The 14,041-nt window shown below is 35.9% G+C and overlaps 1 protein-coding gene and 1 long non-coding RNA gene across 7 annotated transcripts in view; one reads left to right on the top strand and one right to left on the bottom strand.

Annotated features, from left to right (window-relative positions):
- Positions 1 to 14,041, top strand: part of ttc39a (tetratricopeptide repeat domain 39A) — a 52,010-nt gene continuing 37,969 nt past the window's right edge. For 2 of the 6 annotated variants that reach the window (XR_015497748.1, XM_087264439.1), the window contains exons 1-3: positions 1 to 202; positions 1,390 to 1,440; positions 4,633 to 4,683. Coding sequence is in view for 5 of the 6 variants with exons in the window: in XM_087264439.1 (XP_087120565.1) it covers positions 162 to 202; positions 1,390 to 1,440; positions 4,633 to 4,683 (143 nt within the window). In the remaining variant the exon portion in view is untranslated. Of the gene's footprint in view, positions 203 to 1,389; positions 1,441 to 3,553; positions 8,497 to 14,041 lie in introns of those variants that run through there. The other 4 variants (XM_087264437.1, XM_087264441.1, XM_087264440.1 and 1 more) reach the window with 4 other exon arrangements.
- Positions 343 to 5,673, bottom strand: LOC147842615 (uncharacterized). Its single transcript, XR_015497757.1, has 2 exons — positions 3,165 to 5,673; positions 343 to 1,703 (listed from the first exon to the last, which is right to left on the bottom strand). It is a non-coding gene; the product is annotated as an uncharacterized LOC147842615 (long non-coding RNA).

Raw genomic sequence — 14,041 nt, 5'->3', positions numbered from 1 at the left:
AAAAAAAAGCACAGACACACACGGCCGCTGTTGCTTCTCCAGCAGAAGTTCAGCGATCACCTGTGGGACTGTAGGCGAGGACAGGTAACGAATGTCCAGGTGACTCTCTCTCACACTCTCTACGCTCTTGCTGGATTCACAATCCTCTCTACTCGTCTGGGATGAGTTTCTGGAGACGAAACAAGAAGAATGACGACCAAAAGTAAGTTTGTCATCTTTCATTTTGTAGTCAGGTGGACGGAAATTGTGCGGTAAGTTAGAGACAGGAAGACAATTTGCATAAATGAGAGAACTACGGATGTCAGTTCAATGGTTTCGGGTGCTTGTTTGATGAACGTTGTGTTTCAACAAATCACTGCATTCGTACAACACAAACAGTTTATATTGTACAGGTTTCAAAGTTACTTAAATATAGCCATTTTAGTGACTCTAACATTTATAATTTTCAACAGCATATAATGCTTAGGTTAATGGTGGATTTTTATTCAGCTTTTTAAATATAGACACAGACTTTATCTGAAGAAAGAAACTCTAAAGGCATTGGAACTGATAAAAACAACATTATACATTAGTTCAAAGCCAGTCACCTTATTGTGAACCAATAGATTTGATGAAAAATAAAGAAATAAGACTATATAACAAGTCTTAATATATTGACAGTTTGTTATCACAAAGGAAATGTTAAAAAATAAAAAAAAGTTGCTGTTGGGTATAGTTCTTTTTCATGGTTCTTGCCTTTGTCATTAAGTAATAGTTTGGCATCATTGGAAAAATCTATTAATTATTAACATTTTCTAATTAAGATAAGTAAACAAAGTTTCAGTAGTTTTTTTTTTTTATGGAGTTATGTGAACCGTAACAACATAACAAGTGTCAGGTTAATCAGAAGGCATATGTCAACAATGTAGCATGTGATGTCATAACATGTATGAGATTTGGAGAGAGCTGATTGGATGATACCTGTTCCTTTCAGCTCAACTTCCTTCATATAAAAAACAATGACATCACAGGCGCTGCTTGCTTCTGTCTGTTAATGCTTAACTGTGTTTATTATTTTATAACAGACAAGTAGATGTTCCTGACACACCGTAACTTATGATAAAGTTAATTTCGCTAAAACCAAATCTCTAATTTCTGAAATACAACTATATGTTTTTTTTTCCTGTACACTAACTTTTGGTGTGAAAGTATATGTGTGTATGTGTTTATGTAGTGCACATAGATTTTGTAGATAGGAGGTTGTGTTAACAAAACAGTGAATGAGTCATTCATTGGGTGTCATGTTTAGAAAACTGTTAAAAGCTGATGAAATAGGATCTTGAGATTATAATGGCTCAACAATTAAGGGAAAAAAGCTCAGATTTTGCTCACGGTCTCGTTTGCTTTTAGGAATCAACTCAAAACTGAAGAGTCACTGGACAGCCCCACATCTCCATCCCAGTGAGTGTCCCATCAGCATGCATTTCTACACAAATTTTCTTTGTCTTTTCCACTGACAGCAATTAAAGTGATAGTTCAACTAAAACTAACACAAAAGGAGATATTTTGGAGACTGGTGGAAACTAATATGGAAGTCAGTGGTACCAGTTTAACAACTTTCTTCCAAATATGTGTTTATCAGAAGAAATAAACTGGTGGAGGCTGAGAAAATGATGGTAGAAAAAGTTTTTGGGTGAACTGTCACTTTAAAGCATATATTTGTACTAGGGATGGGAAGATTAACCGATATGTATCGATACGCGGTCATGCGCGTGCACGATGCGAGTGCATCGGTTGAGCAGCAGAGGATGAATGAAATTTTGGAAGCAAATCGAGATGCATCGGTTTTTGCGAGATGCATCGATTTTTCCGAGATACAGCTTATATTTTTAATATAGAATGTATTTTTTATTTATTAACAAGTGTTGTCAACCTGTTTTTGGCGCATAATTTAATCGACCTACATAAAGTAAGCCTTAGCAACGGATTTGCGGATGTGTACACTTACACTACAACTCAGTGTATCAGGTGTGGGGATGAAGCTAGTGGTGCGCCCTCAGAAAGCGCGAGAAGCAAAACAAACATTCCCCACTGAGTTTTAAATCTAAAGTATGGCATGCAACATTATGGATTTAAGGATGGACGACATGACAGGACAGATGCAATTTGCAAAATGTGCCGCGCATCTGTAAAATACGCGGGCAGTACGAGTAATCTGAAATCTCACTTGAAGCGGCGCCACGGTGTTGTTGTGAAAGCATCTTCCAGTGTTCCTGCATCCCCGGCTTTCGCACTGCTTCAACTGTAGCTACCAGTTCCAAAAGTGGTGAGAAAAGCATTGCAAGTTTTTTTTTCCTTGCGCAACAGTTCTGCTCGCTCTACGCCAATAACGAATGTTATTGCATTGTTCATCTGCAAAGATATTCAGCCTAGTGTCACGGAGAACGAAGGTTTTAAACACCTCCTCCTGTTAATTTTTATTTAATTATAATAATAATAATAATATTAATAATAATAATGATAAAAATAATGGGTGTCACGGTGGCACAGTGGGTAGTTTGACCACCTCACAGCAAGAAGATTGCTGGTTTGTTATATTTTTATTAGCCTGTTGTTTACAGTGACAGTGATGTTTCAAAGCAGCATAACACTGCTAGTTCACAACCTTAAGTTTTGAATAATCAGTGGCAAAATATATCTTTGTAAAACTTGTTTTCATAGTTAAAGTTAAATCACAATTCTTGTTGTGCAATGCTAAATTTATTTATGTTGAAAGAGTGCAAATATATACATATTTTTTCAATATATATTGCACTTATACATTCTGTTTATCTTGAAAATACTTAAATAATATGTGCTATAGGTTCTAAAATGGCCCTCTACTGTAAACTGACACTCTGGCTCTGAGAGAAGAGCCAGTTTGTAAAAAAAAGTCTTGGTTTTGCTTGGTTTATAAATAATCAAACTCATTCAATGGCACAGCATCCTCTTTCACATCATCTCATAAACTTGATCTAATTAGTTAGTGCTGAAATATCGCATCGTATCGTGATATGGGTGTGAATCGTATCGTGTTGCATCGCAATATGTCACAAATGTATCGCTAATATATCGGATCGTATTCTTTGTATCGAGATGCGTATCGGATCGGCATTATAGCTTAGATGCCCAACCCTAATTTGTACAAATCTAGTTTTTAGTTTAGCTAGTGGCAGTTAAGTGAACTGCAGCCAGCAACTTTTTGCTCATTCTTGCATTGATCTTGAAAAAGTGAAGAATATTCAATAGTATCTGGATGAAGCCTTTATGATGCAAGCTGATATTGCATCACTCAGCAATGCAATGTCAGACACAATGTACTCAATAGAGTGAGTGACGTCACTGTGACGGGTGGGGTTAGGTGAGCGCATTAAAAAGCATTGGATACAGCTCTGATTGCACAGCACAGCACAGACCCCTCTCAGAATATTGGTATTATTCTGGAGTCAGATATGATTTTCAGATGTCAAAGCAGTACGTAAAGAATTAGATGCTTTGTTTCCTTTAAGGACTTGGTTCATGCTTTTATCACCAGCAGGGTGGATTACCGTAACAGCCTCCTCACTGGCCTTCCCACAAAGACAGTCAGACAGTTGCAGCTCATCCAGAACCCTGCTGCCAGGATTCTGACAAGAACCAGAAAGTCAGAGGACATCACACCTGTCCTTAGGACTTCACACTGGCTGGCTCTCACTTGCATTCAGAATAGATTTTAAAGTATTTCTACTTGTCTATATATCACTAAATGGCCTGGGACCTCAATACATGACAGGTATACAGATGTTACAGATACATAACAGATTACTCAGATGTTTAGTATCATATATACTAGAAATTCCAAGGGTTTAGTTAAAGCAGGGTGAATCATCAGGTGCCATTATCTACTCCTCTGCACCCCCCGCTGCTGGAATCAGCTTTCAGAAAGGATCAGATGTGCTACAACCTTAGGCACATTCAAATCAAGACTGAAAACACATCTGTTTAGCTGTGCCTTTACTAAAGCTGTACCTGTACTATAATATATAAAAGTCAGCCTTTTCAATATTTTGACATGCTTGAGGCGAAGTTCTTTGTCATCCTTAATTAGAGGTAGAAATAAGTTGAAAATATCTTTTATAATGAACATTCAGACACTGTCTACTTCTGACAGCAACGTTTATATGTTTATGTATAAATATATACGTATGTACAGTATATATGTGCTGTATGCTTTGCTTTGTATTAAATTTCATGCCTAAAAATGGCAGTTAAGATCAGCTCTCTGTGGATATGTTGCATCACCTTCAATCCATTGGTATCATGTTGACAGTTTTCGTCATTCATTTTAGTTAGTTTGATTATAAAGCTTATTTGAGATGGTAATTTTTTTTAATTTTAATTTGTTTGCTTTTGAGAATAACTGTTTCTGCGTTATCAAAGCCATGTCAATCTGTTTGTTTTAAAAATCTTTAACTTTATTAGACAACCTTGAAAATCAGAGGTGTGTTCACAATTTTGCGCACACACTTTTTTTGTGTTAACTCACCAAATAAATGACTATCTAACAGAAATCTGACAAGAGAAGTTGATAATAATATCAGGGAGTATAAAAATGTTTCCTCTTTTGTTTATTAGGTCACCTATTATAGAGAAAGATGGTTTGGACTCTGTCATCTCTGATTACGGGTAGGTTTACACCTCCATATTTCTTTTAAAAACTCTACTTTGCATTTTGCTATTGTCATTAAGTGGTAAAAGAAAAAGATCTAGAATCTTGTTTGTTCGTGCATAAGAGAAACACATAGTAATACTCCTATTACCTCAGTGGTGTAACGGGTATTATGACACTATCGTGTTACCTCCCACAATGCATTGCATGTGTATTAAATTAGAAGAGATGTCTAAATCGGTTGATAGCATATGAAAAATAATGTTTATAAAGGCCCTGGCTATAGCTCTTAATAACCTCAATCCTTTATTACACACTGTCACACAGTCAAGCTCTGAAAGTAACATCTCGTTAAGAAGATTTAATGATTGTTCTCATAAAGGGCAGGTTCCTACCGTCTTTCACATATATTATTCAGATGTTCACTCCAGATGGCCTCCACATCAGCTGTACTAAACCCAACTCAGTATAAAGCTCCATCAAGTTAGGTCTTCAGTCAAAAGTAGGCTAATTTTAGTGGATTATTGAGATGTAATCTGAAGGTCGTGGCAGTTAGGATAATCATTACTCTAATCGAGTGCTGGAAGTGCACCAATATAATGGCATAGGTACATGTGATTACTGCATTGAAAAACACATTTGCATTTTCTTAAAGGGACACTTTACTCAAAAATTAAATCATAAATCTAGTTTTTTTTTTGCAAGGACTCTTTAATACACAGCATAAAACGATTAAAACAGGGAGTTATTTGTTTTTCTATTTTTAAAGAATCTCATGACAGTTGATTTTGTTGTGAATTGAATATCAGGGTTTTTCCACCAAATATTGATTTCACAAAGCTTTCAAGTTTAAACATTGGTATTGTCAAAGACTATAGAAAAAAGAGCATAGAATCACCAAGAGGCAACACTCTAGTGCGATTTGAGAAACAGCCACTAGATGGCGCGCCGGCCATTTTGGAATGAAAATTCCAATAGAGCAACAGCATATTATAAGTCTGTAAAATGGTTGCTGGGCGCTGCTGTTGCAATGGAACGTTCTATTTAGTGTCGCCCCTTGGTCATTCTAAGCTCTTTGTATAAAATACACAAGATGTGTCACTCGTATAGTTCTGAATGAGGAAAAGTATAACGGTCACTGTAGCGAATGAAGCCCCGCCTACTAATACAGGAGACCATCATCGATTGCTATAGACTGAGTTTTCTCCAGGTCCTCAGTCCTGATGTGCTTTTTGGACAATTTTTTTAGTGATCAATCTTAGCGAATACTTGCTTTACAGACATAAGAATTATATCCACATAAAGCTGAAAAATGTACCAAGTGCACTTTATAACAAAAGTTTTTTTGGTTTTGTAATCTGTGTGAAATGAACGAGGTACAGTTCGTCCTGTCAAATGCACATCACATGACAGCAGCAACTACTCAAACACCCACAAACTTAAACAAAGAATCACTGTTATTTCTAGGTGAGATTAGCCATCAAGACCAAGATGCAAATTATTTTAGAAAAGTAGCGCGATCAGACGATCATTATCCAGAGGATGATAGTGTAGAACGGCAATATATGGGGTTGGTGTTGTGATCTCGTTCCTTTTGAGTGCGCATGCGCATTAGCTCAGGCAACCTGAAAAATATGCTGATTTTGTTTGATTTGAACGTTTAGAAAACGAAACTTATGAGACAGTTGTTGTTTAATTTTATTGGTGATTCCAAATATGTAACGTAATCATAAGCTTGACAAACAGTTTGGGAAAATTTGATGTTTCCCCATTTAGACAGAATGCCCGAGCATACTGCCGATAAAGTCTAGATAGGATACATTTGTGGATACGTACATTAATATGGCAAAATTTATTAACCGTGTATAACAATCATATATTTACAGTACTGTGATGGGTTTAGGTTTGGGGTGGGGGTAGGCTTTAATAAAATAGAAATTATTGGGTAGTTTAAGGAATAACATAAATAATACTCTGTATGACTACTGTTTTTACATCACTGTGACGGTACGGGTAGATGTTTACAAAATACAATAAAAAGGACATTTAATAATTAATGTAAATAATCCCATTAGCTTCCGAACAAGCATATCTGATCTAGCAACAACCCATATTGCCCGAGAGGGGTTTCAAAGATGCTCACCAAGTAAAAATACTTTTCTTAAAGGGAATTTGGTATTGTTTTGTCTAAATTCATATAAAGATGTCAAAAAAACATTACATCTTTTTATTTTTATTAACAAAAAGTGATCGAAATGCTAGCTTTTATTTTATATTTGGAAGAAATAACAAGTTGATCACAGAATAAAGTAGTTCACAGAATAAAGCTAATTTGCGTTTTGATCAAACACATAACTATAGACCCAGAGAAAGTCTATATATAGTATATAGTTGAAGTTAGAATTATGAGCCCCCGTTTATTTGTTTCACCAATTTTGGTGTAACGGAGAGAAGATTTTTTCAACACATTTCTAAACATAATAGTTTTAATAAATAATTTCTAATAACTGATTTGTTTTATGTTTGACATCATGACAGTAAATAATATTTGACAAAATATTTTTCAAGACGCCTCTATACAGCTTAAAATTACATTTTAAAGGCTTTACTAGGTTAACTAGGCATGTTAGGGTAATTAGGCAAATTATTGTATAACGATGGTTTGTTCTGTAGACTATCAAAGCAAAATATATAGCGTAAAGGGGCTAATAATTCTGACTTCAACTGTATATAATATAGTTTCTATTCATTATTAATTCATAACTGTTTCTGTTATAAAAATGTTTAGCAGCAAAGTTGCCTGTGATGTTGATAAATAGAGTCATTCAGAGTAAATTAGCTTTGCCTTCACATGCAGGAATAAATTAAATTTGAATGTGTTTCATAGGACAAAACTGTTATTTAAATTTGTACTAACAACAATTGCATCTAAAAACATCTAAAAATAGTTTGAATCATTTTGCAAGATCTTCAAAGAGCAAACATTCATTTAACAGTGAAAGTCAAATGCTTTTATGCTGATTTATTTTTTAAGATTTCAGTTTTTCCCCTGCCTGCTGACTTTAGCATCACAGCTCACTGTGGTCCTATCAGCCAATCAGCTTTATCATGTGCTTCCACGATATATACTAAAACAGAAGCATTTCTTATATTAACTGACTCTCCCTTTCTCCCGAACACGCCACAGGCCATGTCACTTCCTTGTGCTGATTTTGCGGTCCGCAGCTGTCCTCAGTGTCTCATGATCTCCACTGATTTACAGGCCTGTCATTGTATCGAGTGTTTTTGACTGCTGTGGAGCTCAGATTGTCACTTGACCACAGAAGCGTGATGTCCACTTCACAAACATTTGTAGGCGGAGCCTTAAAGTTGAAACCACCTCCATTTTACCATTGACCAATCACAGCCCAGGATGCAGTGTATAGGATGAGGGTGATACTGAGAAGAGGAGGAGGCTGTGGTGGTGTGTGCGTGTGTTCCTGTGTATGCGTGTGTGTGTGTAGGCAGGGAGATCAGGAAAAAGAGGCAATGAGAATATTCACTTTCTCTCTGTGTGATAGTCATCCCAATCTTATTAAGCTCTGCGTTCCTTTCCCCTCTGTCCTCTCTGCAGCTTGAGTGAGTGAGTGAAAGAGTGTGTGTGTGTGCGCGTTAATGTGTGTGTGCTGTAGCCAGAGGGAAGCTGCTGTTCTGCTGACAGGAGCCAAAGCGAAGGCCTGTTCTTACACACACTGTGAAGTACTCTGCGTCTCCTTTTCGTGTCTCCTTCTCTCCTCGATCTCACTGTACCAGATGAAAATGTCAAGAGAGGCAGAAACTCTGTCAAACGGGTAAGAGCGTGTGTTTTTAGCAGTGATTGAAGAGTAGTTCTTAACAGGGGAATGCTTTTACAGGCTGCAGAACCGGAAAAACGGGGATGGTTTGAAAAACATTAGACAGGTATAATTGTTTTGGATGCCCTTGCATGTGTTATAGAATTCTATTGTTGGAGCGTATAGCATCAAGTGTATTGTGAGACTGTTTGGTCTCCTAGCACTGCGTGTGTGTGTGTCTTTGAGTCAGCTTGTTTGTTCCAATCATTCCGGTGATGATCATCAGTAGTCAATTAGCTCCCGGGCGGCATCAGCTTTTCAGAATCGCTTAGCATCACAACAATTAGTTTGTCGAGAGCTGCGCAGATGGTACACGGAGAGCGGACGTTCATTTCTATCTCTGCTAAACAAATCTCAGACTACTTCCTTTTGCTAGCCAGACTCATAGCATGCGCTGTTGTTCATTCATGCAAATGATCCTGCTCTGATATCACATACAGTATCAGAGAGTCAGAGAAGACATATATATTATCATTAGGATGGTAACAGATTTAAAAAGCTGGTTGTTAATAAGTGAATTCAAGTTTTACTTTTGGAAATAGAATTGTTTTTCTAATTATGCAATTTAAATACAGCAGTGTAAAGTAACAAATTGCAAGTACTCAAATTACTGTAGCTTTTCTCAGGAATTGTAATTTACTGAGTAGTTTTAATGTCTACTTTTACTTTCCCTTGAGTAAATTTTTAGTGCAATATAGGTACTATTACTCCACTACTTTCCTTCAACCATACTTGTCTGTGGGGATTAGAAAAATCAGTCTTGTGATTCCCGTCCAATCAAATCGCACATAGAAGGTAAATTGCATCATAATGAACTACCTCAGGACATTTTGTTTGAAAATGAAAATCGGGTTGACTTCAGAACCCAATGTCAAGCCTATGTCAATGTCCAACGTCCAACCTAAAATCAACCTAATATCAACGTCTAATGATGTTACAGCTTGACGTTGTGTGAACGTTACCACTGTGACGTCTATCAGATGTTGGATTTTGGTTGCTATACTTGACGAATAAATGTCAGTATTTGATGCCAATATGACGTTGGTTTAAGATGTTGGCTCAACGTTGTATTTTGGTCACTTTCTAAAACAACGTAAAATCAACCAAATATCAACACCATTTGACGTCGTTATTGGACATTCAAATAACATTGTTCTTAGACACTGGCTAGACATTGAATTTTGGTTCCCTTGACATCACAACCTAAATCGAACCTAATATTAACATCTGATGACGTTTTGTGTCTGCTGGACAATAGCTAAATGCACTATAGAATGTTACGTTTAGACTCATCCCCAAATTACATGTAAATGCATTTTTATAGCGTAATGCTCACTACTCTTGAGTACTTTTGAAAAGGCAACTTTTTACTCGTACTGCTCTACTTGCACTCGATTTTTAGGCAAGTAATGGTACTTTTACTTGAGTATGATTTTTCAGTACTCTTTCCACCACTGTTCTGTTTAAATCTAAGAAAATGCCTTTTTCGTGAAATGTATTTTTTTATAGTATTCTGTATAAGTGTGTTTGTATAAGTGCAAGTGATAGTATAAGTGATGTTTTACAGAATAAGATTTTTTTTTTCATAGCTTTTCCTATTATTTTTTTTGTTCTTGTTTCTATTAGTTTGGCTGAAATAAAAAAATAAAATAAACTTTTCGCTGGATTCGCTTGCCTTGTGGTCATCATATGCACACTTTTTGATATATAGAACAAACATAGAACAAAGTAATATCAGTAAATGTATTACATTATATTACATCATTAGAAAAAATAGGAATTTGTTAAAGTTTTAAATTAAAAAAACTGTAGCCTATTGGCATTTATTAGGCAAATAACAAACTGGCCAGCACAATCAACTGTTCTCTGTCAGAATTTTCAGTCAGAATTCATTCTTGAATTCTTGATTTCATCTCTTGAAAAAAAAAAAAAACAGTACATCTGTACCAAATTAGTATTTAAATAAATTTTAAAATAGCCCACCTTTGGTGCTTCACAGCTTTTTCTTGGTCATTTTTTATTTCAAGAATAAGGTCCAAGTTTTAGAATAAAAGTTACTTGTAAAATTTTTTTTTATTTATTTAAAAACAATACCGTAGAACAATATTAAAAGATGACTCCTCTTACATCAGATTGTGTGTTTTCTTGCACACCTGGATGTGGAACCAATTTTGCATTGATCAAATCTGATTAGCCGAAGTCACGAGAACTAACAGAGGATCCGATGGGTTATTTTCACAATTTGGGATGGCACAGCAGTCAAAATAAGACAAACGAGCATGTGAATGGGATAAATTCTGGACCTTTGTCAGGGGTGGGTCTTTCAACCCCTCAGCAATGAGCCTATATATATAATAGCCCCCTTAAGAATGTAACTAAGTATTTAAATTGCACTTTAATCTGGATGTAGTATGTTGTAAAAATAGCTAGTAAAATATAATGTATTGTTGTCATGGCACAGACAAAAGAAAGTAGTTATTAAAACTATGTTTACAAATTTGCATCTCTGTTAAATTAATACTCTGGAAGTTTTTTTAAAAATTTTTTTTAGAAAAGATGTTACATTTTAGGAGTGCTAATAATTATGTCTTCATATGTAATTTGAACTGAAAAACATTCATTTGAGTTGATTATAACATTAACATTATAGTATGTTTTTATATATAATGATTGATTTCAGAGTTCTTTTTAAATTGGCTTCTTAAATGGCATCAAACTAAATCTTAATTTAAAAACAAATAGAGGAAATGTGAATGCACTATTAAATATTTAATATCGAATTCTTATAACAGTGAAATACTTATTATAAGTAATTTTTAAATTACATTACACCCTAAGATAATCAGATTTTTTGTATACCATCCTAAAACTCTTAAAAATCTTATTATTTCATACTGCGGAAGAAATTTTTTGAGCCGGAAACCATGCTCCATGTTTGCAGCAGTCAGACAAAAGCATTGAAGTCATCTGCCAGGCATTAGGAGGTGGAGAAACCCGCCAGCCAAACCCTATCTCTCTTTCTATAGGTCTAATAGCAACTCAAGTCGCGCTGTTATTGGCTGAGCAGACCCATAAAGAGCATCTCTGTGTGGGCCATCATCAGGAATGCAAAGACGTGCTGCTAATTTAGTCACACTCATTGATTCGATTTGTTTCAGTGGAGAAAGGCCAAAGTCATTGTCTTTTTTTACATACTCCCAATTCCCAGCTCATTTGTCCACATACTGAAACGCTTTATGAATAGTTGTTTTCAACAGAATGCTTCAGGGTCAGAGAACTGAAAGAGGTTGTCTGGTTTTATTGGATTAGGAGGCTGTGCTGTAATCTTAACAGGCCGAGGTCAAGACCATTACGAATTTCAACTCAATTTGGAAATTAATTTCAAATGGTGCTGTCATTAGAAGAATGTGTCCCTTATGGGGAGATACAATGAGCTTTGATGGTTTTTATCTCTGACATTTTCCTTCTCGTTGTCTGAAGGAAGAGTGAAGCTGGTTTTCTGCGCTCCTAAATTAGGATTGTGTTTGTCAGTTTATGCTGATATAGACATTTTCTATTAGCATGAGCTGTCCTATGTAGAAAAAAAAAACACAACTGCTTTAATTGATAGTTACAAAGGTGTGTTTGGCAGCATGGTTGGTAGCTTCACAACAAGAAGAAAGTTTGAGTCCCGGCTGGGTCAATTGGCATTTCTGTGTGGAGTTTACATATTCTCCCCATGTTGGTGTGGGTTTCCTCTGGCTGTTCCGGTTTCCCTCACAGTCCAAAGACATGCGCTATAGGTGAATTAAATAAACGAAATTGGCCATAGTGTGTGTGTGAATGTGAGTGTATGGGTGTTTCCCAGTACTGGGTTGTGGCTGGAAAGGCATGCACTGCGTAAAACACGTCAGAATAGTTGGCGGTTAATTCCGCTGTGGCGACCCCTGATTAATAAGGGACTAAGCTAAAGAAAAATGAATGAATGAATGAATGAAAAGTGTGTTTGTGAGCAGTTAGGTCAATAAACTGTAAAATGTATGGTAAAAAAACTGCAGCTGTGATTATCAGAATTGTATGCTTAAGTAGAAACCGTAAAATGATTTGTTTTATTTTTATGGTAAATAACCATATTTCATTCTTTTGTGTTAATACGATCATGTTGCCTTAGTTTATTTTATCCCCGACTGACCAAAAATTTGACAAATTCGTAATTCATCCTCCACAAAGAGTAATGACCCAAGCATACTGGATCCCGGTGAGGAAGTTCCAAACATTTCGGGTCGCAGCGCTAGCAATACTGGAAACACGATCTGCAGGAAATACAAAGATAGCTACCTGAACTATGGTTTTATTTCATTTTCTCTAAACAAAGAGTGCCTGACCCAGCCACAGTGCATTATCTGCATCAAAGTACTTGCTAACGAATGCATGAGGCCATCCAAATAATTAAGACATTTGCAGATGAATCATCCACAATACAAATTTTACATCAGCCTATTATTTGTGCATGAACGTATTTAGATATAGTAATAAACATACCGTTTGATTGAAAGCAACCTTTTTTTTGTCATTCCTACTGCAAACCTACAGGAGCGATAATATCATTAAATGTGGAGAGGGGCCTTACAATATTTTTTCCAGGGGAAAAGGGGGTCTCAGGCAAAAAAAAGTTGGGAACCACTGCTATATAAGTACACTAAGATCAGAATTTAAGCCGAGTAGTATGTCCGAATTCATAGAATTTGAATATCGGTAGACAAGTACCCGGATGACCTACTACTTCCTAAGAGATTCTGAAGTATACATCCCATGCATGCTGCGCTATCTCATGGTTCCCGAGAGAGAATACATGAATGGGAGTGAAGCGACGCAACTGATGCTGGTAGGCCAGGTGATCATGACAAAACGGCGGATTTAATACATGCAAATTCTATTCATACTTCTCACATTCATACAGTATAGAATATAACGGTTAAGTAGTACATTTAAATATAAATGCAGTACCTACTGATTAGTAAGCGGATTCAGACACAGCCATGCAGTCTTTTCACATTTCTGGGTTGTAGCGTAAGTCATCATAGTTAGGTAAACTTGAGCGCAGTTAATAGAAGAGCACATCAAATAATTTTTTTACAATCCTATTTTCTGAAATGATAAAAAAAAAAAAACTCCAAGACTTTCGGTAAAAGAAAAAACAATTGTGAGAGACCGAGAGAGAGAACAATGTCAGATTTACTGTCCTGTTCACACACTCTGCATTTCAAATGCCTCGCACAAACCATATTTAGTTTTTTTGTAATTTAATGCAAAGATGATATAATACATACGTAATACATATAAATATACATGCGTTATTGAAAATCTAAATATTAAAAACTTTCAAGCATTTAAGATTATGACAATTAAATGCGTCTTGTGAAAAAGGTCCATTGTGCCTTTTGCTACATAGACAAAAACTCAAAAGCAGGTGGAAATGAGAAATACTAATACTAATATGTAGAAGTAATATAGACTAATATGC

This window comes from Danio rerio, chromosome 8 (assembly GCF_052040795.2).
Source record: "Danio rerio strain M-AB ecotype USA chromosome 8, GRCz13ab, whole genome shotgun sequence".
NCBI classification, from domain to species: Eukaryota; Metazoa; Chordata; class Actinopteri; order Cypriniformes; family Danionidae; genus Danio; species Danio rerio.
This window is presented reverse-complemented; position numbering and strand designations above follow the sequence as displayed.